Source organism: Oryx dammah, unplaced genomic scaffold, assembly GCF_014754425.2.
Source record: "Oryx dammah isolate SB20612 unplaced genomic scaffold, SCBI_Odam_1.1 HiC_scaffold_26, whole genome shotgun sequence".
Lineage (NCBI taxonomy): Eukaryota > Metazoa > Chordata > Mammalia > Artiodactyla > Bovidae > Oryx > Oryx dammah.
In genome coordinates this window covers 54,387,477-54,411,907 of record NW_024070210.1, presented here as the reverse complement: position 1 = coordinate 54,411,907, position 24,431 = coordinate 54,387,477, and the positions used below count along the sequence as shown (strand labels likewise).

The following is a 24,431-nucleotide window of genomic DNA, read 5'->3' as shown; positions in this document are numbered from 1 at the left end:
AGATGCATGTTACAACACAAATTTTGAGTCTTCTTTTCTTTTCAGAATCATGTCAAAAAGTTAGAAGGAGAGACTTACCGATACCACTGTGCTATTCCTGGGAACAAGAAGGCAAGCCTTATGGTTACAAATAGGTATTGACCTCAAGTGACATCTTTTCAAATGCTAACTGTATATATTATAAGAATTTTGGAGACGAAAATGACAGTGGATTTAGATAACTGTGCTTCAGCTGCAAAATGTTCATTGTTGTTGTTTAGTCACTAAGTTGTGTCTGATTCTTTGTGACCCCATGGACTGTATCCTGCAAGGCTCCTCTGTCCGTGTGATTTCCTAGGCAAGAGTACTGGAGTGGGTTACCATTTCCTTCTCCAGGAGATCTTCTTGATCCAGGGATCGAACCCACATCTTCTGCATTGGTGGGTGGATTCTTTACCCTGAGCACCTGGGAACCCCTGTTCATTGTCATAGAATCACAGAAATTCAGGTCTGGATGGTTCATTCGAGATCATCTGTTCTGACCTTCTTGTTTTGGAGATGCTGATACTGAGACTAAGCATGGTTTAGAGGCTTAACCAAGTTACACAACTTCTGAGAGACAGAATTGATTAGAGTTTATGAGTACAGTAGTGATACTTTTATATGTGAACTGTACATCCAGTTATGGAGGATGAATTTACTTTTTCTCACTAGGTTTTATTTTGGATGTTGAACATACCTTTTTAAAAGTATGTTATTATACCTTTGTGTTCCATTTTCTTTCTAAATATTTTGGGAGTGGTGGATAATTTTTCCCAATAAAAGAACTTGGACTAAACTACTAAGTTTATTTTCCTGAGATATCTACCCTATATCACTTATTCTAATTACAGATAAATAATTTTCAAAACATTCTAAGTTATGTAGTTTTTAGAACTAAAGCAAAGCACTTAGAGTAGGTAACATTTATATATTAGATTTCTTACTACTGCATTTAAATGTATTTAGGTGAGAAGGAGAAAAAGGAAAACTTTAGAATTCAGGCTTAAATCTACAAACTGTCTCTAAGAGAAAGTTAGCTAGTCCTCTGATTTGCCCATTAATTAAGTCAAAATATTCACAAAACAATCTAAAAAGTACTTTTTATACTTTTTATGTAATTCCATACTAAGCAATGGAAACTCGTCTTTTGAGGATTGAATGTAATATTTTAGTAGTTGTTTGATTTAGGCATTTGGTAGGAATATTAACATGTACATTATACAGCTATATTTCTTCAAGTAAGCTGAAAAATCATAGTAGTTTCAAATCATAAGTAGAAAAATCATAGTAGTTTCAAATCATAAGTAGAAAAATCATAGTAATTTCAGATCGGATCACTCGTAGAGATTTTCAGGAGACAATTAGTAAAATAACATTCCTGACCAGCGCAGAGTTACTCTCCCTTAGGTATGAAGGGGCAATCTTTAGAGACCAGGGTTGGATGACTGGATATGAAAGAAAAGGGAATACCAGATGACTTTGCTGGTTTGGGGCTTGAGTACCATTTACAGTAGTTTGGCGGAAAAGATGATGACTTGTTTCCATTTTGAACTTAATGAGTTTGACATAGCTTTGAGATATCAAAGTAAAGGTCAAGGAGATGTGTAGAAATAGGTATAGGTATAGATACTTGGAGTTTGGATAAAGATCTGGAGTTGAGATCCAAGAGACCATCCTGAGAGAATGTGTTATTCAGAAGACCAAGATGTGAACTCCGGGAATCGTGGTGCAGGAGGGAAAAAAGTGAAGGAGGTTGAGGGCAGCAGGAGGACAGTAGTATTGTCGAAATGGTCAAGAGTAGAGTTTTAAGACGATCAAAACGGTGAATTGCGTTTGATGCAGTGATTTGTGTTATCTTTAACTCTTATCTCTCTCTTCTGATTCTCTACTAGGCAGGAGGCTGGGGGTAGGGGAGCTGGAGTCCATTTCCTAAAGACTGTTTGGAATGGGTAGGGGTGTTGGAGGTTGTCACAGTGATTGGAGGCACTGCAGGCACTTGGTAGGCTGGGGCCCTGAATGCTGCACTTCCTATAGTGCTCGACACAGTCCCAAATACACCCACAATTTCAGGAGTACCTGTGCAGAAAGATACAGTGCCCAGGGTCTGTATCAGTCCTTACCCCATCAGTCACTGAGTTCATTCACCCCTACCTTCTAAACATCTAAAATCTATCTCTTTCTTCTTTTCACAGCCACCACCTTAAATGAGGCTCTCACTGTTTCCTAACTGGACTCTTATGGTCACTTCCCACCTTCATTGTCTACCCCATCTCTCCTGCACTGGCCATGACTCTTCAATAAGAAAATTTATCATATCATTTCCATCATCTGTAGATTAAAGTCAAAATTTCTTAACAACCTCTGCTACCCCCTCAACCCCACCCGCCAAAAAAGGGAAAAAACCTTCAAGAGCTGGCACCAAGCTAATTTTCTCGCCTCTGTATATGTCCGGTACTCCAGCTGCAGACCTCTACATTCCTCAGATAAATCTTTCCTTTTTTGTACCGCCGTATATGTTACTGCACTCTTCCCTTTGTCTAGAGTATAGTTTCCCTTTCCTACCTAGAAGACTTCCTCCTTTCAAGAATCAGCTCTTCCCTTACCCAGTTTATCAACAGTCAGTCCCTCCCTTCTGTGTACCAAGAGAATTTTCCACACACTCCATTAGTATTCTTGGGTTTCCTTTGTGGCTCAACTGGTCAAGAATCTGCCTGCAATGCAGGAGACCTGGGTTCAATCCCTGGTTTGGGGAGATCCCCTGGAGAAGGGGAAGGGCTACCCACTCTAGTATTCTGGCCTGGAGAATCCCATGGACTGTGTAGTCCATGGGGTCCCAAAGAGTCAGCCGTGACTGAGTGAATTTCACTTCCCCTCTTGCCTATAAATACCTCTCAAGTAGAAAGCTGGGTCTTTGTTTCTCCAGCACCGTGCGCATTTTTTAGATTCAACAGCTCTCCTTTCCTAGTTTTGCTTTCTGTTACAGAAACTTTGGAATCAGGTATAGTTATATCAGTACCTAATCTGAATCACACACTGGGAAATCAATGTGGATACCCTTTAAAGATTCTGTGATTTTTTTTTTCTTTAATTGCTGTTGAGTAAAATGAGCTGCTCACTCTGTGATATAGTACATCAATATTAAAATGTTCAAACCTGATATTTATTAGTAGGCCTAACGTGAATCTTTGCTGACATTTGAGGTTTGTGACATTTCTTTCCTGATTAGAAGGCATACATGATTGACAGTAAAAAGCAATTAATAATTTTCCAAGTAAAACATTTTCAGGGGCTTCTGCCTTTATTACTTCCTGGATGAAAGTACAGCCTGTTCCTTATGTGTTTTAAAGAGAATGATTTCAGTTTTCTGCTCAGTTTTTTAAAAATGACACTTTCCTGAATTTTGCAAGATTGGCAGAAGGGGGATTTTTGAAGTTCTGCTGTTAGTTGTGCTATGTTTGCTCTCTATTTGACAGTTATCTTTTTTTTTTTTTAAAGTGAAGCATACTTTTTTTAGTGTGCCAGGTTATATTGCTTACTAAGCAAGTAATATCTATGGCATCTAGTAGAGGGAAATATTAGAACAATTAACTGTCTTTATCAATACCTATATATTTCTGTTTCCTTTTGCAAAATAGGCGAGTTTTGTGTATAAAGGAAGTTGAAATCCTAGGCCATATGTCCGTAGACTGGCAATATCCTTTTGAAGATTTTGTACGGTCTCCTACTGTCGATGGAAATCTGCTCAAAATATCAGTTGAGGTAAGAAAACATGAATCACACACCTTTAGAGTCAAAAATTTGTTAAATGAATAGAAACCAGGAGTGCTTTCTGACTCTTGTTTTACAGTTAACTGCATAAAGTATTTGAAGGATTATTATTATTACCATATGCTGAAAAGTAAAGGAAAATGTAATTTGTGTTCTGTACTTCGTTTTCTGGCAGTCCTTGATTGCACTGAGTGAGTTAAATCTGTTCACTAAAAGAGTTAGGTTCCTTTTTGGTAGAAGAATGGAAGTGAATAGAAGTGGGAGTTTTTTTGTTTGTTTGTTTTACTTCATATGGATATGATTTTGCTATAATATAAAATACTCCTGGGAAGATTCCCTGTTTTAGGATTTAAGGAGATTATTATAAACATTATGTCTAGAACACTCACATTTAGTAATGTTTGGCATTTATAGAAGACAAATGCATTTTAAGTATGTAATAATGCTTTCATGTCTTTTCCTCTCCATTTTCTGTGGAAAAAATTTTTAATTGATAGCAAGTAATTAGCAAAAATAATACCCTATCTTTTGCTTAATTCTCAAACTCATTTTATTTTATAATGTATAATTTTTCTTATATATGATATAATTCTATTTTCACCCTTTTAAAAAAAAGTAGAAATTGTTATTCCAAAGATGGTAATTTCTATATTTTTTCCTAAGCAATAATTATGTTATCTCTATTACTGAAACTATCTGAAAAATGCTTACTGAATTATAAAATTCAATAGTTAGAGATCTAAGTACTATTATCCTTTATGTTTCCTTTCTTTTCAAAGAAGTTTACAAGTAAAAAAACCACTTATCAAACCATGCCATTTTGTATTTCAGCCTTACCTCATTGTAGAGTTTCAAAACTGAAAGAGTGCCTTGGTATATGAAACATAGTTTTCAGACCACTGAAAGACTGTTTCTTTCCTGTCAGTATGCATGTATATTACAGTTCTCTCAGTTATCACTTTCCTTTCACATCAGTGGTGAGAATTGACTCAGTGTACAAATTTTATCTATTAGCCAAGGAAATAAAGGGAAGGTTTTTGATTTGTCAGATGTGATGAGTTATCAAGTGGTATCTCTGTATGCTATTTATCATCGCCTGTAGAAAGCCATCATTTTATGCAGTTTATCCAATTTCATAAATTCTAACAATTCACATATGGAGTCACTATCCTTGTACCAAAAATGATTTATTTCTTATCAGACCTGAATGTGTGTATTTTGTTAGTCTGCTGATTATAAAATAGAATTGACATTTAAGTGCTCAATTAAAGGTTATAGGTTTTTTCCTTTCCCCATGATAATTTCTTTTCTGTCATTATTTGTTTTGAAACAGAGACAAGGTCTGTTCCAAAGAAAAGATAGTGCCAATCAAGGCTACATTCAGAAAATTTACCTGCGGGATACCACCACAGCAGAGGTAAATGATTTATTTTAAAGAATGCCCCCTCCTTTTTTTAGCTGAAAGTCATTACTTTTCCCAAAAGATCTTCAAGTTAAAGCTTTGGATGGATATATAAACTTGGAATAATATGTTGTGGGCAGACCGGTCTTAGCATGACACATACTGACTGTGTATTCTTCCTTTTGGACCTGTGTGGGCAGCTCGTACCCTTGAGCTCTCCACCATGTGAGCCTGTACTTGTGTTTACCATTTGTGATAAATATTTTGTTTTCCAGAGAGCATGTCGTGCCATTGAGGAAGGACAGTCAATGAGACACCAGCAAAAACTGATGAAGCAGTCATCACTGAGAATTCTCAGGCCCCAAGTACTGTCCTAATCACAGATCCTAGGGGCTGCTGCTGGGAGAAAAACCAATCACCATCTTGTCTGTAAACCACTCTTCGTTATCTTGCTAAAGAGGATTTTTCAAGGAGTCCTTTAATTTTGGAATTTTTTTCTAGAGTAATTCGTTTTCCATTTCCCCCCTAGTTTCGGCTCCCAGTTGGGCTGTGTGTTTGATAGCAGTCCATGTCTATACTGCCGCCCGATGGTCCCGTTAAAGAAATACTGCTTTAAATTTAGAGTGAAATTTCCATGAATGTTAAAATTGTGGAACAAGGGTAATAAACTTGTTTTTAATTAAAATCCCTACTAAAAAATAAGAAAGGAGCTTAGAAGGACTAGTGTTCTCTGAGAGCGTTTTAGACAATTGTGTCTTTGGACAAAATGTATATTTTGTTCAGTAATTGAACTGATGTAACATTTTTGGTAAACTGAGTGGTTGACTTAAGAAAAACCATTGAAGGGAGAAATGACATGTTTTCTTTCTTTTTTTTTTTTTTCCAGGAAAACATTTTCTCTTAATACAAACATGTCTTGCTCTGGTGCTTATTTTTCTCCCTTCACTATAATATAAAGACAAATGAAAATAAAACCTTAAAATATCTGTACTCTGTTCTCTGGCAGTTTGGGGTATTATTTACATGAACTTATGTGGCACAACTGTAATGTGCTGATGCATGAAAATATTGCACTTTAAGTTTTTCAAGTTAGGCATGAAAAATTTAATATTTTTTTATACCTCGAACTTGTTTTTTATAAGTTGAAAGATTTTTAAGGGCATCATAACTTAACACTTAATTTTAACGCATACCTAGAAATGTATTTTGAATGCTTTTGTAGGAAGAATGAAAAATCTCTAGTTGCTTTATATATGAATAAGGCATCTAGCAACACTGTGGGGAAATCATTGGTTGAAGTTTCCTTTGAGCGAGCAGGCTCAGTTCATTTTTGTTCTTTCTGCATCTTGTTTATGGTGGTTAGAGATGCACTGCCTATTAAAGCTTTTTTAAAAATGCTCAAAAGTTTTTCATTTCCGTGGATGAATCCTAAAATTTACTCATGTTTTTTAACATGACGTTTACTTAAAGTCACTGAAAGGAAATGAAGTTGTGCACAAACTTGGTTTGCTCTGTTTTGTTGAGATGTGTGGTAACATTTCTACTATCCTTATTCATGTTTTTTAAGACTGGCCTTAAAACTTTAAAAAATTTTCCTAAACTTACTGTAGGCTCTAAAACAAAGGGTATAATAACTAATGCCCTGAATATTTGATTCAGTATTGTGGTCTTTGCCTTTTCAACATCACTTTTTTTCTGTCAAGAAACTTTTAACTTTAAGCAGATACTTTCTGTATCAGTGATTAATTGCAGTTTATTCAAGTGTACTTATATTTTTTGTCTTTAAAAATGACTTAATCAGGAATTTGAGATATCTAGTTATATTTTTCATAAATCACAGCTATTGACAATATCCTGAATATTAAAGTAATTATATTGTATTGATGGCATGTACAAAACATTGAACTAAGAAAAATTAATTTACAGAAACCCAGAAATTCATCATCTCAGTTGGCTTAGAAATAAACTTCCAAATATTTGTACTGTTTTTGTTTGATTTAATCCCCTAGGTGAGAAGTAATTCATTAGTAAAGTCTAATAATGTCTTTTGTGTTTTTTAAAATGCTTTGGGAGTCAACTGCTTGCATATGAACTATTGAGAGAAATTAAACATTTGGTACATTGTTTGCAAGTGTGAAAACCTTGTGGGTTTGTGTTTCATATTCAATAATATTTGCTTTTACTTTTTGTGACACATTAGATTAATAGTTATGGGAAGTATGGCAAAACCAATACAGAATTGTAAAGTAAAATAAAATAAATTAAAAAATAAAAATAAAAATTTTTATTGAAGTATAGTTGAATTATAATGTCATGTTAATTTCTGCTGTACAGCAAAGTGACTCAGCTTGTATATATACATATATATTCTTTTCCATTATGGTTTGTCATAGGATATTGAATATAGTTCTCAAGAGCTTTCAAAGATGCTGAGCAGGAGAAGGTTTTTCCTGGGGGTATGGATCTTCAGTGCTGAGAGAATACAGAGAACTGATGTGACCGTGGACCTGGCTGCCACATTGAGAATTTATAGCTTCATTTGCTCTGTCCATGCTTTCTATCAGTCACCAACTGGGGATGCCAAGGATATTGGGGCTCGCGCACTCCTGGGAGACAGGGAGGTCCTCTGATAGCTGACTTTGGCTTGAAGACTCCTCAGTGGCTTTACAGAACCTTTCTTAGACCGCTCGGCTGTCTGGGAGGCTTCCACACAGTCTGTCTCTGCCTCTCTGTTTTTGCTTTTTTATCTCCCACCTTCCACCCCATTCCACTGGGAGCTCAGACTACAGGTCTGAAGGCTCTTGCAGTGCTGGGTTATCCACTATGAAGAACAGGTGCTGGCTGAGGAATGTGGCAAAACCGGGGCCATCAAAATGAAAAAAAAGGGCAAAAGGTTCAAGATTCATGAGAAAAATGTGATCTAGGATATTAACGCATATATATGAAATATAGAAAGATGGTACTGACAATCCTAGGGTGGACTTCTTTACATGTGTTTCATGATTTAGTATTGTTTTTATTTTGAATTATGTATAAGGGAGGGGACTGTCGCCCTTTAGGTGCTGTGGGTCTCTAAGTGCATTGATGTGGTACTGCCTGGACATCTGTATTTTTAACAGGGCTCCATGTGTATTTCTAAGATGTAACTGGGGCTAAAAAAATTAATACTGTGGATTTAAAGTAATCAAACTCTTGAAGAACTCTGCAGGTATCAATGCCAGTTAAATTACAGAACTGCAGTTACTGCCAGAGCTAGAAGAATCATCTCTTTACCAGGGAGAAAACCAAAGTTGGTTTTAATATATAAAATTTTATTTATTTTTGGTTGTGCTGGGTCTTTGTTGCTGCTTGGGCTTTTCTCTAGTTGCAGCACGCAGGCTTCTCATTGCGTGGCTTCTCTTGTTGCAAAGCACAGGCTCCAGGGAGCATGGGCTTCCAGAGTTGCGACACATGTGCTCAGTAGCTGCGATTCCCAGGCTCCAGAGCACAGGCTCAGCAGTTGAGGCCCGCAGGCTTAGTTGCTTGGTGGCATGTGGAATATACCCAGATCAGGGATTGTACCCATGTCTCCTGCACTGGCAGGTGAATTCTTTACTAGCGGGCCCCCAAGGAAGCCCAAAACCAAAGGCTTTTAAGGGGTAGAAGATTATTCTGGAAATTTTTAAGGATTTGGAGATTATTCTAGAAAGCTAAGCACTGAAGAATTGATGTTTTTGAACTGTGGTGTTGCAGAAGACACTTGAGAGTCCCTTGGACTGCAGGGAGATCCAACCAGTCAATACTAAAGGAAATGAATCCTGAATTTTCACTGGAAGGACTGATAACTGAAGCTGAAACTCCAGTACTGTAGCCACCAGATGTGAAGAACTGACTTGTTGGAAAAGACCTTGATGCTAGGAAAGATTGAAGGCGGGAGGAGGAGATGACAGAGGATGAGACGGTTGAGTAGTATCACCGATTCGATGGACATGAGTTTGAGTAAGCTTCAGGAGTTGATGATGGACAGGGAAGCTTGGTGTGCTGCAGTCCATGGGGCTGCAAAGAGTTGGACACGACTGAGCGACTGAACTGAGGAGATTATTCATATTAAAATGATACATCCTTGAGGGGCAAGCCCCTGTGGTTGAGAATCACTGCAAGGATGACAGTTAATACTGATGAAAGTGTGTTCTGAGTTGTGTGTGTATGTTGGCTCTGAAAAGAAATTTGAGACTCCCTGGACCAGAGGGAGCCCATTTCTCTTAGTAATTGAGCATGTAGTAGAACTTATGTTTACTGTTTTTGAATTTAATACTCAACACTGAGTTTCTTTTTTGAACTGAGAAAGGCTTTGGAAACACATTTTGTTTGTTTTTTACATATTGCAGACCTTCAGTCCCTTACCTAGATTCACAAAGCTCTGAAAGCCAAAAAGTTTTTTTATGAGTTTATAGCAGAGACATTTGACAGCAAAATCTGAACTGAACTGATAGGAGGCTATTGTAGTCTTAATTCTATTTATGTCAATGAGTTTGGCTGTAGCAAAATTAATGTATTTGATTATGGGGTGCCACTCCAGACTTCCTTGGAGGTGTACCAGCTCTGTGACATATGAAACATATTGCCTTTCTAAAATTTGAAAAATTCTGTATTACGAGGTATATCTGGTCCCAAGGGTTTCAGATAAATTATAGGTCTGTATAACCTCAAAATTATCTGTTTATTAAAGCTCCATTGCGAATTTTGGAAACATCATACAACAATAGGAGAAGCCACGAAGAACCACAGAATTTTCTTCCCTCTTCAGACCATGTCAGTGTTTCATTTCAGTTTTGCTGGCAAATTGTTTTGGTGAAGAATTCAAAGTAATTGGTGTCATCATATAGGAGATTGAAACATTACTATGGTTTCTGTCCCCTTCTCTGTTAATTAAGTAAAAATCTGGTGAACAAAATGTTATTAGGATTGACCCCTACTGCAAAAATAATTAGAATGGTAATGAAACAAGCCAACATGATCCTTTAGGGTGATAAAGGAGATAGGGCAAGAGGAGAAGGGGGCAAAAGAAGATGAGATGGTTGGATGGCATCATTGACTCAATGGACATGAGTTTGAGCAAACTCTGGGAGATGGTGAAGGACAGGGAAGCCTGGTGTGCTGTGGTCCATGGGGTCGCCAAGAGTCAGATACAACTGGGCAACTGAACAACAAGGGTGATAGCATACACTGAGATAGTAGTGAACACACGCTTTACGCTCACCAGAGATTGCTGCTGCAAATCAGTTAAGCATGCACTTACTGAAGGGTTAAATTAAGAAGCCACACTTGCACAGGACACATCTCCCTTCCCTATGGAGCTTTTTTAGAGATTCTTAACCCACTTTGACACTTCTGATCAAGTCTTACTTCATTCAATTCAGGCTGATCCACACTTTCAAAAGTAGTGGGGAAGGAAAGGGAGGGGGGGCACGAATTAGATATTAACAGAGTTAAATTTTTCATTAAAGATTTCCTGGACTCTGCAGTCATTCAAGTATCAGCAGCTGTGTAATGTAAGTAGTAGATTTTTTTTTTTCTTTAAGCCAAGATAAGGGAGTCATACTTAGTTGTAAGGTCTGTATGACATTTTAATATATCTGGAATTATTGACTGTGCAGGAAATAACTGCTTGCCTGTGTAAAGATTCCTTTGTTTAAAGCTTAGAGACCTAGAAAATGCTCCTTTGGAACTGACCCCAAATGAACAGAGCGGAAATTTTGCATGATGGTTATTACAGTCCAGATGGTGAATGGTTACTATTAAAAACACTGTTTTGTAGAGGTCATGAAGACTAATCACCCATGACTCAGACTGGTGAATAAGAATGTATCGCCCCTTCTATTTAAAATTAATGACTCAAATCAATTAATGTTGAGTTATAATACAGCTCTTTTAGCAGCACCAATAATGCTTGCTTTTATGTCAAATGGATTAGTTTTTAATTAGTATTATCATTCACTTTTTAGAAAAAGTAATTCCCTTGGCAATCTTTGTTTTAGTTGTACTTAAATGCACACAATTATAATAGTCCGTGGTTGGAAGGTCCTTACATTAAGCATAACTCTGCTTTCCTGTGGCTTCCGTCTGTTGAACTCAGTCCCAATCCTTGGGGCCATGAGAGTAAGAATGACTTTTTATAAAATAGACAAAGGCCAGTTAATAACTAATCTTTCCTCTCCTGGCTGGTGTCCTTCTCATGGGATGCATTCCCCCCAGCAGTACATACGTATTAATATTTCAGAGAGAAGAAATACAGGTTTGTTTTCTGTGAAAGAATGTTCCTTAAACTCTGAGAACTTTCAATTTTACAATAGAAGACTTGGAAACCATTTACTGTCTGTCTGCTGTGTGCTAAATCACTTCAGTCGTGTCCAACTATTTGTATCCTTGTGGACTGTAGCCTGCCCTCTGTCCATGGGATTCTCCAGGCAAGAATACTGGAGTGGGTTTCCATGCCCTCCTCCAGGGATCTTGTAGCCCAGGGATTGAACCTGCTCCTCTTATGTCTCCTGCACTGGCAGATGGATTCTTTATCACTGAGCCACCTGTAAAGCCTGCTAGTTCCCTGACCAGGGTTCAAACCCAGGCCCCCTGCATTGGGAGCATGGAATCTTAGCCACCCATTTATTGGGACCACCAGGGAAGTCCCAGTAAGTGATTGTTTAAAACAATGACTGTTTATAAATGGAAGCCTGTATATGGAGGCACTGAGTAATAGAATTGAAGGCTGATCTCAGGTCCATTCATTCAGCACGTCATGTAAGTCTTCAAGTTCTCATTTCTTTCTACCTAAACCATCCCTGATTAGACATAAATTCAGGTCATCCCATCATCTTGATGGCCCTCCCCTAAATACAGCAGTTAATCCATGTCTGTCTCAGATATTGTACTTGTTGCCAGAGACTACTTAGGCAGAGTGGTACCTGGGCAATCCCGTATTTTCTTCTACCTTTCTAATAATAAGTATCCCAACCTATTAGAGTAATAACTTACATAAAGTAAAATGACCCCATTATTGTACTTCTTTTCCTCATGATTATAATTTATGAATCTCATAACTTTCACTTGAGAATATTGTTGTTTTCCCTTTTATCTTTTACTAAACATAACAGTGAATTTGTATGGTACTATAAGTTTAAAATCAAAAGATCCCTGCCCCTGCCCAATCCCTTTACCTTTCTCAGCCTCAGTTTCTTCATTTGAAAGTAAGATCTCTGGACCAGATCTGCCTTTTTGTGCTCTGTGTGGATTTTATAGATATGGAAAAAGTGATGGGTTTTATCATTGTTAATTCAAAGTGTGAAATGTGTGACTTGAAGGTATTCTTATTTCCTCTTTCCCACAGTATCCCCATAGAACTTAAATATATGAGTGAGTTCTTTAAACCACGAAGCCTTTAATAGGAAAGGAAGAGGAAGTGTGTAGTGGTGTTGCTAACTGTGTGTGAGAATGGTCTGGTAACTGAGAGCTGAAAGAGAGCTTCACAGACCCTGGATGGTCTGTGAAGAGGAATGGCTTAGTCTAAAGCCTGCCTATTGCTCTGCAAACGGAATCCTGATTGTATTTCTCAGAGCCTTACCCTTAATAGTGCCCTTTCGTTGTCTGACCATCCAGGCTGTGTAATGTAGGCATTATATAACACCAGGCCAGCCTAGGCCCTCCAGGAGGTAATATTGTAATGGACTGAATGTGTTATGTTCATATCCAAAATTCAGTTGCTGAGACTGTAACCCACAAGGTAACAGTATTAGAAGTTGGGGCCTTTGGAAGGTAACTAGGTCATGAGGATGTGGCTGGCACAAATGAGATTAGTGCCCTTATGAAAGAGACCCTAAGAGATCCCTTGCCCACTTCCTGCCTGTTCGGACCCCACAAGAAGGCACCATTTGCCTATGAAGAAGTGGGCTTCCACTGGACAGATCTGCTGGCACCGTTGTCTTGGACTTTCCAGACTACAGAACTATGGGAAATAATTTATTGCTTACAAGGCACCGTGTTTATGGCATTTCTGTTACAGTAGTCCAAACGGACCAAGACAGTCATCCACTCAGAAGATTCCCTTGCTGCCCATCCCTGTCATCTGAAATTTTGTTGGAGTTCTTCCTTTGGAGAAAGGATTGCAAATATTACCTGTGGATGAATTTGCACAAGTTAATTTACCAAATCAGCAAAATGGTAGGGTTGAATTACTGAGAAATTAGAAATATCCAGTAAAAAAAAATGCTACATAGATATAAAGGATTAAAAACAAGACATTATTTTGAAAAAGGAAGAGGCAAATTAGAATGAGAACCAAATCTTCCAGACATAAAAATAATCAGTGGGCAGCCACAATACAGCTAAAGGAAAAATTAGTGAATTGGTAGATAGAACTGACTCACTGTATTCCCTGGAGTGCAGCAGAGAAAAAGAGATGGAAAATATAAGACGGAGGTTAAGCAACATAGAGGACTGAGAATATCTAATGTAATTCTAATCTAAATCCTAGTAAGAGAGTATAAAGAAATGGTTGATACATTCCAGAAGAATATAAAAAAGGTTTGATTTGATAATTGTAGGAAATAAGGTGAGTCCAGGGCTGGATAAATAAAAACAAACCCAAACAATACACATGGGGTTGAGACTAGCTGTGCAAATACAAAGAGAAAAAATTGAAAAAAAAAAAATAGATGACTGACACAGAATCAGCAATTAGCAGAGTTCTCAATGATGGTTCCCTGGCGGCAATGACGTATCTACAAATTGTTGAGAGAAAACCAACTGTGCGCCTGTTTTTTTGTTTTTTTTTTTTAAATCTTTTGGCCACGCTGTACAGCATGTGGGTCCTTAGTTCTCTAACCAGGGATCAAACCTGTGGCCACCTGCCTCAGCAGCAGTCTTAACCACTGGACCACCAGGGAAGTTCCGGTAGTTGTCTTTAATCTGCTAAACTGTCATTCAAGAATGAAGGTTAAATAATCCCATTTTTCAGAGGAAAAAAAATGGAATCCTCTCTTTAAAAATCACTAAGGGATGACCTTCAGGAAAAAGGAAGTTGAACCCAGACAGGTGTATCTGCAATGATTTGTTCCATCACAAAAGAGAGATTGTTAGCAAAAAATGGCAAAATGTTGATATTTGTTCAATCCAGGTGATAAGGACATGAATGTTTCTAAGATTATTTTCCACACTTCATGTACACAAAACATTTCACATTTTTAAAAAAGGAAGTGATGGAGGAAGGAAAGAGGGAGAGAAGAAAAGCATGGCTTGGTGGCCGTGATAATATTTGGACTGGAGGACTGTCAGCACAGCTGGAGAAGCTGGATGCCCTCATCCCTGGATGAAGGGAGCCCAGAACAGAGAAGAGCTTTCTCTCTTTTGGGAGCCCCATGCGCTCTAGAGAAAAGATAGACCTGCAAGGGTGGGGGCGCTCCTGGTGAGACTGGGGGCTGTGAGCAGATATTGAGTGACTCTGGGTCTTGGCAAATGGCAGGGAGGGAAAGCAGGGAAGAGGGGGTAGGACCAAATACACCATGGACCCCATGCCTGGGATGTCTTAAACAAAGCAAGATGAAACCTGCATGGAGGTTCTCTCCTTACTGTCCCACCCAGGTAACTAACTAACTGGCAATGGAGAGAAAAAGGAACAGACCTACCAGGGAAGGGCAGTGATGGAGACGTGACAGATTGGACTGTGCCTGGTTTAGCAAACCAGATAGAGCTCCGCTTAGATGGTTTCAGGAGGGTTTGCAGGATGCCAGCGAGGAGTGAGCAGCTGGCACTGAGGAGCACTGGAAGCCTCAGAGGATAAAGAAGGCCATGTTTGGGGTGGAGCTGAACAGAGGAGACTGCATCGGAAGTCTTAAAAGAGTGACTCCATCCCCATCTCATCTCTCTAGGCTCTCAGAGCTGGCTGATCTTTCTCTGGACGTTGAAGGAGGCAGGTGTGCAGGGCTGTGATGCTTGAGGCAGTTAGTGCGCTGGAGAACTTGACCTCAGCTTGTGCTACAATGAAAAAGGGAAGCTGTTAAGGGGGAATTAACATTTTAATGAGGCAGACCCACATCTGCTTCCCCTTCTTTCTTCAGGCTCCCCAGACGCTGAATAGACATTCGTTTCCTCTGGAGAAACTGATTTTCCCAAGAGGTTTCTAACATTTGGAGGTGTCAGCATTAGAAATTTCTGACATTGGAGGGTCTCCCAGCAAAAGTGGCTGGGTCCGATTTGGACACGGGACGGCAGCTGCAACAAAGGGGACCCATGAACTTGGGAGATGAGGCCCCTCGTTTTCCAGAGCGAGGAATGCAGTCCTAGGGAAGGCGGGCCTGCCCAGGAGAACACGCAGAGAAGGCAGACGTCTGCTGCTACACATAATGCAGGTGCTTGCTCTCTTGGAGACAGAAAGGCTGTAAAACTAAAATGCGCAAAAGTCAGACCACACCGAAGGCAGCATCTGAGCAAAGTCAGTTTTTTTACTTTCAGGTACAAATGGTTCAGTCATTTAAACTAGGCTATCAAGGTATGGTCTATCCAAGGCTCTGGGGAACCCACTTTAATGAATTAGATAAAAGTTGATTCATATCTCATATAGCGATTGGTTGTCAATTGCTGCTTCCAAGGTAATTGAGAATGCTTGAAAGGTAATTTAAGTGATACTTTACCCTCTTAATTAGCTCTACCTAACTTTTTAATTTCATTGACAGAGCCCAGGCCTGGCTTGAATCACTTCAGTGATCCATGCTAAGAAGGATTTCTGGGTAAGAAAAATTTTCTGGATCTGGTATGGTCTGACTGGAATCGGATTCAAATCCGGAAAACTTCTGGCCTTCTGCGGACCTTCATTAGTATTTGCATTGGCAGCCCAGCCCCAAGCTTATCTCAGTTTAGCCACTGATTAAAACATTTCCACTGGAAATATCTACCTCTTTCAAGCAGAACGCACATATTGGAAACAGACATGTCTTTGGGCTGAGCTGATTAATTAATTAAGAAACCAAGGCTTTGGGTAGTTAGCTTGTTGCTTCTAGAAACATTTGCTTTTGATTCAACTTCCTTGTCAAAACAGAGATAAACACAGATAATGTGGCCTCCCGTAGAAAGATAATCTTCCCCTCATTTGCTCTATGAGGAAGCTTGCGGTGTCTTTTATTCTTCCTGGGACAAAAGACCTAGGGTGCAAAGAAATGCTGCACATCTACAAGGACCATTACCAGTGGTCCTTGTCTTCATGGGCTGATCTTCCAAATGGGAGTCCCGGTCCAGAGACCCAACCCAACACAAGGCCGTGGTGGAGGGTATGATTGGGGCGACGCTGACAAATCTCCATGACCTGTTTTCAATTGCTCTTTAAAAAAAGACATTCATTATTATTTTTATTTTATGTTTTGACCATACCACATGGCATGCAGGATCTTAGCTCCCTAGTCAAGGATCAAACTTGGGCCCCCGACAGTGGAAGCCTGGAGTCAACCACTGGACCACTGATTTTCACTTCTGTTCCCTGAAATTCCCCTTTTTAAAATCTGCCCCCTTTCCCAGTTGCCAGCCTCCAGAGAAGACACTCTACACTCACCTATCTGGACATGAAGCAAGGCCCATCACACTGCTTGTTGTGTTTGCCTGGGCTACCCCCACTCAGAGAATGTGGCAGCTGGTCAGCCATTGTAGAAGAGAAGAGCTGCTGGGATTTACCTTGAAGATGATGCTTTTCTGGGAGGTGGGCATGCTCTGAGGCCCCAGCTGCACAGGCCTGAGAGAGAAGCACCGGAATGCAGTGGGAAGGCCTGGGTAGGGGACTCGGGGCTGCCCTCACCTTTCTGAGCCTGTCCACCTGATGGGGACCAAACAGTTTGGTTCTGAAAGCCCTTATTTATTGCCAGATTGCAATAAGCTTGGAGGTATGTCTGTCCTTGGTGATATTTAGAGGCCTTGCTAGGGATCAGACCTGCACCCCAGAAGTTGTTATTACAGGTGCATTGAAGAAACTGAGCCCCAACTATGGGTCAAATCCTGTGCTGGGTGGGGATGCAGGGATAACCAGTCTCTGCTTATCGGGGCCATTTGGCCAAGAGAAGCACCAAGGTAAGGAAGAACAATCAGATCTAACAAGACATCATTTTCATTGCTCTTGAAATTTTGAGAATAGTTTCCCTATTTTAATTTGTTGCCATAAACATATTAATATATACATAATTTTCATTAATCTAAAGAATTGTACACTTCAGAATTAAATTAGGAAGCACAGTCTTACTAATACAAAAAGAAAATGGATGGGCATGCCAACAGAGTTACCTTTTATAAATGCTGAATTGGCTTCTAGAATTAAAATAATCATATGTGTCTCTTGAAGAGATAGTTACACTGACAGTTTATAAATGCTAACGAAATTCCTCCCAGATCAAGCAGCCAGCCCCTTAGATTGGAGGCATTTAATTTTAGGAAAGGTGAAGTTTAAGATTAATTAATCATTTAAAGTTATTTTTACATTATTTATAATGTTTTAGTAAGTGCTCCAAAGAAAAGCCAAAGTCGTCTTTTTGCAAAGAGCATTTGTTGATGTTTTCAAATCTGTTATTTAAAGTTTTGGTGAATTTGGATGTTGTGTCCTCTTGGGAATATGTACCACTGTTTTGTGTACCGTTTGATTTTGGTCTTAGTTTCTGAGTGCGTGTGTGTAATTTGGGTTGGAGATACTATTTAGGACACACCTTTGTGTGAGAACATTTTGCTGAATGTAATTACTGCAGTCTTTTCCGTCTAAGCATTTACTTTGTATTTCTGCAGTATTGTTTATTCTTTCTCCTTCGTTTCTTATTTCGTTTATTTGGGTCCTCTCTCTTTCTTCTTCTTGGTGAGCCTGGCCAGAGGTTTGTCAACTTTGTTTATCCTTTCAAAGCACCAGCTCTTGGTTTTTAATTTTTTTTCTAGTTTCTTTAATCTCTGTTTTATTTATTTCTTATCTGATCTTTAACATTTTCTTCCTTCTGTTGACTTTGGGTTTTGCTTTTTCTTCTTTTTCTAGTTCTTTCAGGTCGAGTTGTTATTTGAGATTTATCTTGTTTCAGGAGCAAGGCCTATATTGCTGTGAGCTCCCCTTGTTGGCTATCTATCTTGTTTCAGGAGCAAGGCCTATATTGCTATGAACTCCCCTCTAAGAACTGCTTTTGCTGCGTCCTGTAGGTTCTGTATGTTTGTATGTTTATTGTCATTTTTCTCAAAGTAAATATTTTTAAATTTCCTCCTTGATTTCATTGTTGACCCATTGGTTTCTTAGTAGCTTGTAGTTTAGTCTCCATGTAATCATTTTTTTTCTCATTTCGTTTTCAGTGGTTGATTTCTAGTTTCATGCCGTTGTGGTCAGATTACTTTAATCTGACTTTTCTGAGTTGAAATTCTATTTGCCTTTAAAAATATTTTTTATTCAGTCAGCTTCTTCTGGTTTAGGGTACTTTGGAAGTAGGCTGTCCTTACCAGCAGTGATAATACTTACAAAGGAGGCAGTAAAGCAGGGTGGAAAGATCCCAGGCTTTTCCACCAGACGGGTGTGGTGTGAATCCCTGCACGATCATTTAGTGGCTCTGTTTAGTGTCCTTAACAATAAAATGGAAATAATAATCCTGCTTCATGGAGGTGTTGGGAAGTTTAAACAAGATTATGTATGTATGGAGTCTGACAAGGTGCTCAATGCTCAGAGGAACCAAGTATAAGATGACTAATAATGAAATCCCAGTGGTCTTTGATCTTCTTATCTGATCCAAAATTCCTGTTAGCTGTCCATATTCAAATACTGTTATTACATTTAATTGGTTGTATCAGTATTGAAAAACCATGAAAAAAGTAATTGTAAAAATATAAACAAAGATTAATAACACATATAAATAATTCCATTTTGATGACAATTTTAAACTTCCATGAAAATGTAGGCTTACCTCCGTGCATGCCCACAAAATAGGAAGAGTGCGTCTGCCTGAAGCATTATTGGAATCTATTTCACAGGAATGGGTGTGCGTGGCAGAAGTGGATTTTATGCTTTAAAGGGATGAATAAAAAGACCAAAACAGTTTGCAAATGAAGTGATGTGTTTTAAAAAGAACAGCCACTATTTGTCTCAGTTTTCAGACCTCCTATTTGAAAGGGTTGTGCCTGCATTGGATGCCCAGACTTGAAAGTTCCCTAAACCAGGAGAACCATGTGAGAAACACATCAAGGGAGCCAGCCTTCCCCAAACCCAACTTCATTGTTTTTCTTGGAGATGGAGAGAGCTGCCGTTCAGAAAAATTTCCAAGGTTTCTGTGATTTGTTATGAATTGAAGGTCGTTCCCTGGACTGGATCGTAGGCCGGACCGGAATCTGCTTGCCAGTCAACGTGGAAGCAGATGTGTGCTGGCAATTTTGTAGCGGAGGAAAGAAAATCTGGGAGAAAAAACTGAACTTGGCTTGTGGGTGGTTAGGTTTCATTTTGCATCTCTCCCTCGTCGTCCACTAGAGGGCGCCCAGCTATCAGCTGTGCCTGTGCTCCATGGAGGGGTCTTTACTCGTCCTGGTCCAGAGACAGTTGGGGTCAGCTACAGACTTGAGAGGATTCTGGGTCCAGCCTGGGGTCCATTGCTTCCTCAAGAGGTCACCCTCAGACTCCCTAGTGAGGGAGGAGACCGTGAGAGCCCTACACTTCAGGACTGGGATTTCAGAAACCCCAGTGAGGGTTTTTCATGTTTAGTTGTCTCTGTTTCAGAAGGGCACTGCAGGGGTGACTTAGGACAGATTCCAGGGCTACGAGGACTGTATTTCCTGCACCCCAACTGCCAGACCCCTCCAAACACATATGTCCTTATGGGAGCAATAGACTGGAATGTTTGAAACCAGAACTCCAGAAAATCAAGAACAGATGTTTTCCCTGATCAGGGCAAGCCCTCTGTCACGGAGCCCCTGGGTCTCCCTGCCCCCTGCCAGTGTTGCTGTGGGTGAGGGTGATTACTCTTTAATTAACAGGCCACTGTTTCGTAAGTGGGCTCCCACTCTGCATGCTTTATGAACAGGAGGATATGTGATAAATGTCTCTCCACTTCTTTGTTTCTCCTGGCTCTGTTTGAGGACCTAATTTTGAGCCACCTGCCCCTGTGTGAAATACTTCTGCCACTTTGCAACATTTGATGAGAATGACCAGGAGCCTAGTTTCCACTGAACTTCGTGCTTTACAACATAATTTTGCACACATATTGTTTGATACCACCGTTAGGCGTGACTCTGGAGCCCTCCCACTTCACAGATGAAAAAAACAAGGCTCAGAGCAAGTAAGTGCTGACACTCCAACCTGAACTCACATAATCTAATTTGAAAGGGATTGCTCTTGTTTGGGGTTGACTTCAGAGAAAAGCTCTGCCTCTCTGACCTTCACATGTGGTTAGCAGGAGATTGTGACATCCCTCCAGATCCTCTTCAGAAATGGCAGCGATATCTTTTTGCTGGAAAGGTTGAAGGACATCCTTCCTTGAGGCAGGAGGGTTAACCGGACAAACCCCGGAGGTGGTTTCTAACCATACTGATATGAATCAGTCCCTTTTAACTCGAGAACATTTATGGATAATTGTATGAAAACAGGCAATTTCCGGTCCAATTAATAACTACCATGGACCCTTTTATGAGGTGCTCATCCCTATGATAGATTAAAAAATTGTTTTTGGCTCTGAGACTTCATTGTTTTGGAACCAGCTTCTGACCCATGTGGAAGTGCAGTTCTCTCAGTGGCCACGGGGTAGCGGAGTGACTTAAGCTTCTCGCTCTCCTTTCAGTGTCAGGACATAAAGCTAGGTTCTCATCACAGGGAGCAAAATGGAGCAACTAGGAGTTTGTTTAGAGCAACCTGGACTTTTATAAACCTCTTAAAAAGGGAGCAGAAAGATCTCTGTTTCCAGAACATCGGTGTCAGGAAGGAGTGAGATCAACCTACTGCTTGATTCTGAAGCCGTAAAAGAGGACCTTGGAAGGAGCTCCAAGTAGCCAAGTCAGACACACCTGATGACCCTTGACCTGGAGAATGCTGAGCAAGCTCTGTCCTGGAGAATTCTGGGTTCCCTTCCAGCTGAGCTTTTTAAGATTGTTGGCTCAGGCGGTAAAGAATCCGCCTGCAATGCAGGAGACGCAGGTTCGATCCCTGGGTTGGGAAGATCCCCTGGAGAAGGAAATGGCAACTCACTCCAGTATGCTTGCCTGGAGAATCCCATGGACAGAGGATCCTGGTGGGCTACAGTCCATGGGATGGCAAAGAGTCAGACACAACTGAGCAACGAACACTTTCATATTTTTTAAATTTTTACTTCTTTTATTTTTGGCTGTGCTCAGTCTTCACTGCTGCTTGGGGCTTTTCTCCAGTTGAGCTTCTCAGGCTTCTCATTTCAGTGGCTTCTCTGTGGCAGAGCAGAGGCTCTAGGGAGCATAGCTCCAGCAGGTGCGGCCCCCGCGCTCTTCAGCACTGACCCAACAACTGTGGCCCATGGACTTAGTTGCTCCGTGGCGTGTGGGCTCTTCCCAGACTCGGAATGGAATCTGTGTCTCCTGCATTGACAGGTGTATTCTTTTACCACTGAGCCACCAGGGAAGCCCTGTCCCCATTTTAAAACTCATTATTTATTAAAGGCTAAAGTGTGTCTAAAGTAAGGAGGAAAGAGAGTGCACAGTCCAGCCGAGATAGAGCAACAATCCATCTCTGAATTCCAAATTTGCATCTATGGTTATAACATGCATGGCTGTATTTAAGGGAATAATGAGAGAATCTTTAAATGTGGGACTGCTTTGGACTCCCTGGGACATGCATGCACGCATGCAAGCACGCACACAATGGGAGCATGGAAGCCCCTTCCACCTGCATGCCTGCTGTGAGCTGCACAGTGCAGGTGGGAGCCATTGTCCCTGGATGCTTCAGGCCCTACTGGGCTCCCACAGGTAGATAGAGAGGACAGGAGCTGGACGGATCCCACGGAGGCCTGCGGAGAAGCCCTGAGCTCTCACCTCCTGCAGCTTCACCAAGCCCGGGTGCCACTGTATAAAGACAGCAGAGGTTTAGTGCCATTAGCTCTAGTCCTCTTAGCAAGATTAGCAGAAGCAATGTTGAAATTCACCGTGGGAACATTTCTCAAGCACAACTTGAAGGATGGAGGAGTCTCAAACATTTTTTGTAGAAGTGATTAATATTCATCTTCTCAACTTTGAGATCATAGACTTGTGTGTGCGCCTGCATTTGTGTATGAAACACACACGTCTGTAACACACACACAGAACGGGGGAGGTGTTGCTGCTAAAGTCTCAGAACAGAGACTGTGTATATTTAGCTTCTTCCCTCCTCCAGTATTTGCTGTTGTGTCCATGTTTATGTCATTTGTTTATTACTCGTTTATAGATATTCAGAGAACACCTACTGTGTGCCACGTAAATTAAAATGAATCAGAGCCATGCTTATTTTTAGAAAAAGCCCCATGGGAATTGGTCTTTTATTTGGTAGGAAAAGCAGAGCTGTGCCGTGCGGCTGAGCATGTGAAGCTGGGGCGAGGCTGCCTGGCTGTGAATCCAGCTTAGACTCTTCTTGTCTGTGTCATTCCCTTAGTTCTCTCATCCCAGCACGTGGATGAGAGCAGTCCCCACATCGGTGAACTGTTGTCAGGACAAATCAGTGAGCATAAAGGGCTTTTCGTCACGTGTATACAAAGAACTCAATGAATACACAGCCTTACTAGTCTTTCCTCTCTTTGTCACCTGAAATTTTCTGGGGTTATTTTTAAAAAAAATTATGTATTTATTTATTTCCCCTGGAAAAGGGAATAGCTACCCACTCCAGTATTGTTGCTTGGAGAATTCCATGGACAGAGAAGTCTGGTAGGCTACAGTCCATGGGGGTGCAAAGAATCGAACATGACTGAGTGACTAACACTTTCACTTCTTATTTATTTGGTTGTGCTGGGTCTTAGTTGCAGCATGTGGGATCTAGTTCCCTGACCAAGGATCAAACTTGGGCTCCCTGCATTGGGAACATGGAGTCTTAGCCACTGGACCACCAGTGGCTAAGTGGATCCTCTTTAACAGACACCCTCCATGTGCTTATGGTCCGGTTAACGGGGACTGCAGATGAACTGGGCACAGAATCATCTGGGAGCTGGGAGAGCTAAGGTGACCCATCTTGGAGGCCATCAGGGAGGGTTAGGTGGTGACAGAGTGAGCTCAGAGATGACCCTGTCGCTCTGGCCAACTAGGTGAGGGGTGAGGGAGGGGGCTGTGGCTCCGGGTGTGATTGAGTGGCCTGGCTGGGAGCCTGCATCCTCCTGAGGCATCGCTTCTGTGTCAGAAACTGAAGTTCCCTATGGAGAGTGTGACCTTCAGGTACACTGCTGCCGCTGCTAAGTCACTCAGTCGTGTCCGACTCTGTGCGACCCCATAGACGGCAGCCCACCAGGCTCCCCCGTCCCTGGGATTCTCCAGGCAAGAACACTGGAGTGGGTTGCCATTTCTTTCTCCAATGCATGAAAGTGAAAAGTGAAAGTGAAGTGGCTCAGTTGTGTCCAACTCTTAGCGACCCCATGGACTGCAGCCTACCAGGCTCCTCCGTCCATGGGATTTTCCAGGCAAGAGTACTGGAGTGGGGTGCCAGTGCCTTCTCCTTCAGGTACACAGAGGGCCCCTTCTCCTGCCACCAGGATGGTAGGGCGTCAGGGGCTGTCCTTGAGAGCTGGGCTGAGCTCACGTTTCTGGGAGAGCCCCAGGTCGGGGAGCCCCATGTGGCCTTCCATGGCCTGGTATTGGGGACACAGACCCACGATTGGAACCTGTGGGGTGAAGGCACCCCCAATAGGGTGCTGTGTGCACATGTGAGCTGGAGCTTCCCAGGGCTACACCTGCCCCAGGGGCTGAAGGTGTGCGGGGGGGAGCTGTGTCCTGAGTTCCCTGGTTCAAGAATGGGGAACCCAAGCTCTGGGCAGAGGATGGGCCAGTTCCCCTCAGGGCAGTTCCCAAGGACTATGAGCTGAGGCCCACGGGACTTTCCTCTGGCCTAAGCCCAGGACCGCAGCGGCTGATGGGCAGTGAGTGACCCTGTGGGCAGGGAGTGCCAGGCACCAGGGGTGCACCCCAAAAGTATCTGTTGGACAGAGGTAGAGATAGGATGAAGGGGACAAGGCTCAGAGGGATGGGAAGAACCCCCCCACCCCGCCCCCGAGGAGGGCAGGGACCAGGCCTGAGTGTCCGGTTACTCTTTGCT

General features: G+C 41.2%; 1 protein-coding gene across 2 annotated transcripts in view; it reads left to right on the top strand.

The window, feature by feature from the left end:
* VPS13C (vacuolar protein sorting 13 homolog C) overlaps positions 1–7,317 on the top strand; it is a 181,658-nt gene extending 174,341 nt beyond the window's left edge. For both annotated transcript variants that reach the window (XM_040226663.1, XM_040226662.1), the window contains 4 exons: positions 46–134; positions 3,657–3,780; positions 5,123–5,206; positions 5,467–7,317. In XM_040226663.1, coding sequence (XP_040082597.1) covers positions 46–134; positions 3,657–3,780; positions 5,123–5,206; positions 5,467–5,568 — 399 coding nt within the window. In that variant the 3' untranslated portion in view covers positions 5,569–7,317. The remainder of the gene's footprint in view (positions 1–45; positions 135–3,656; positions 3,781–5,122; positions 5,207–5,466) is intronic.
* Positions 7,318–24,431: the final 17,114 nt, after the last annotated feature.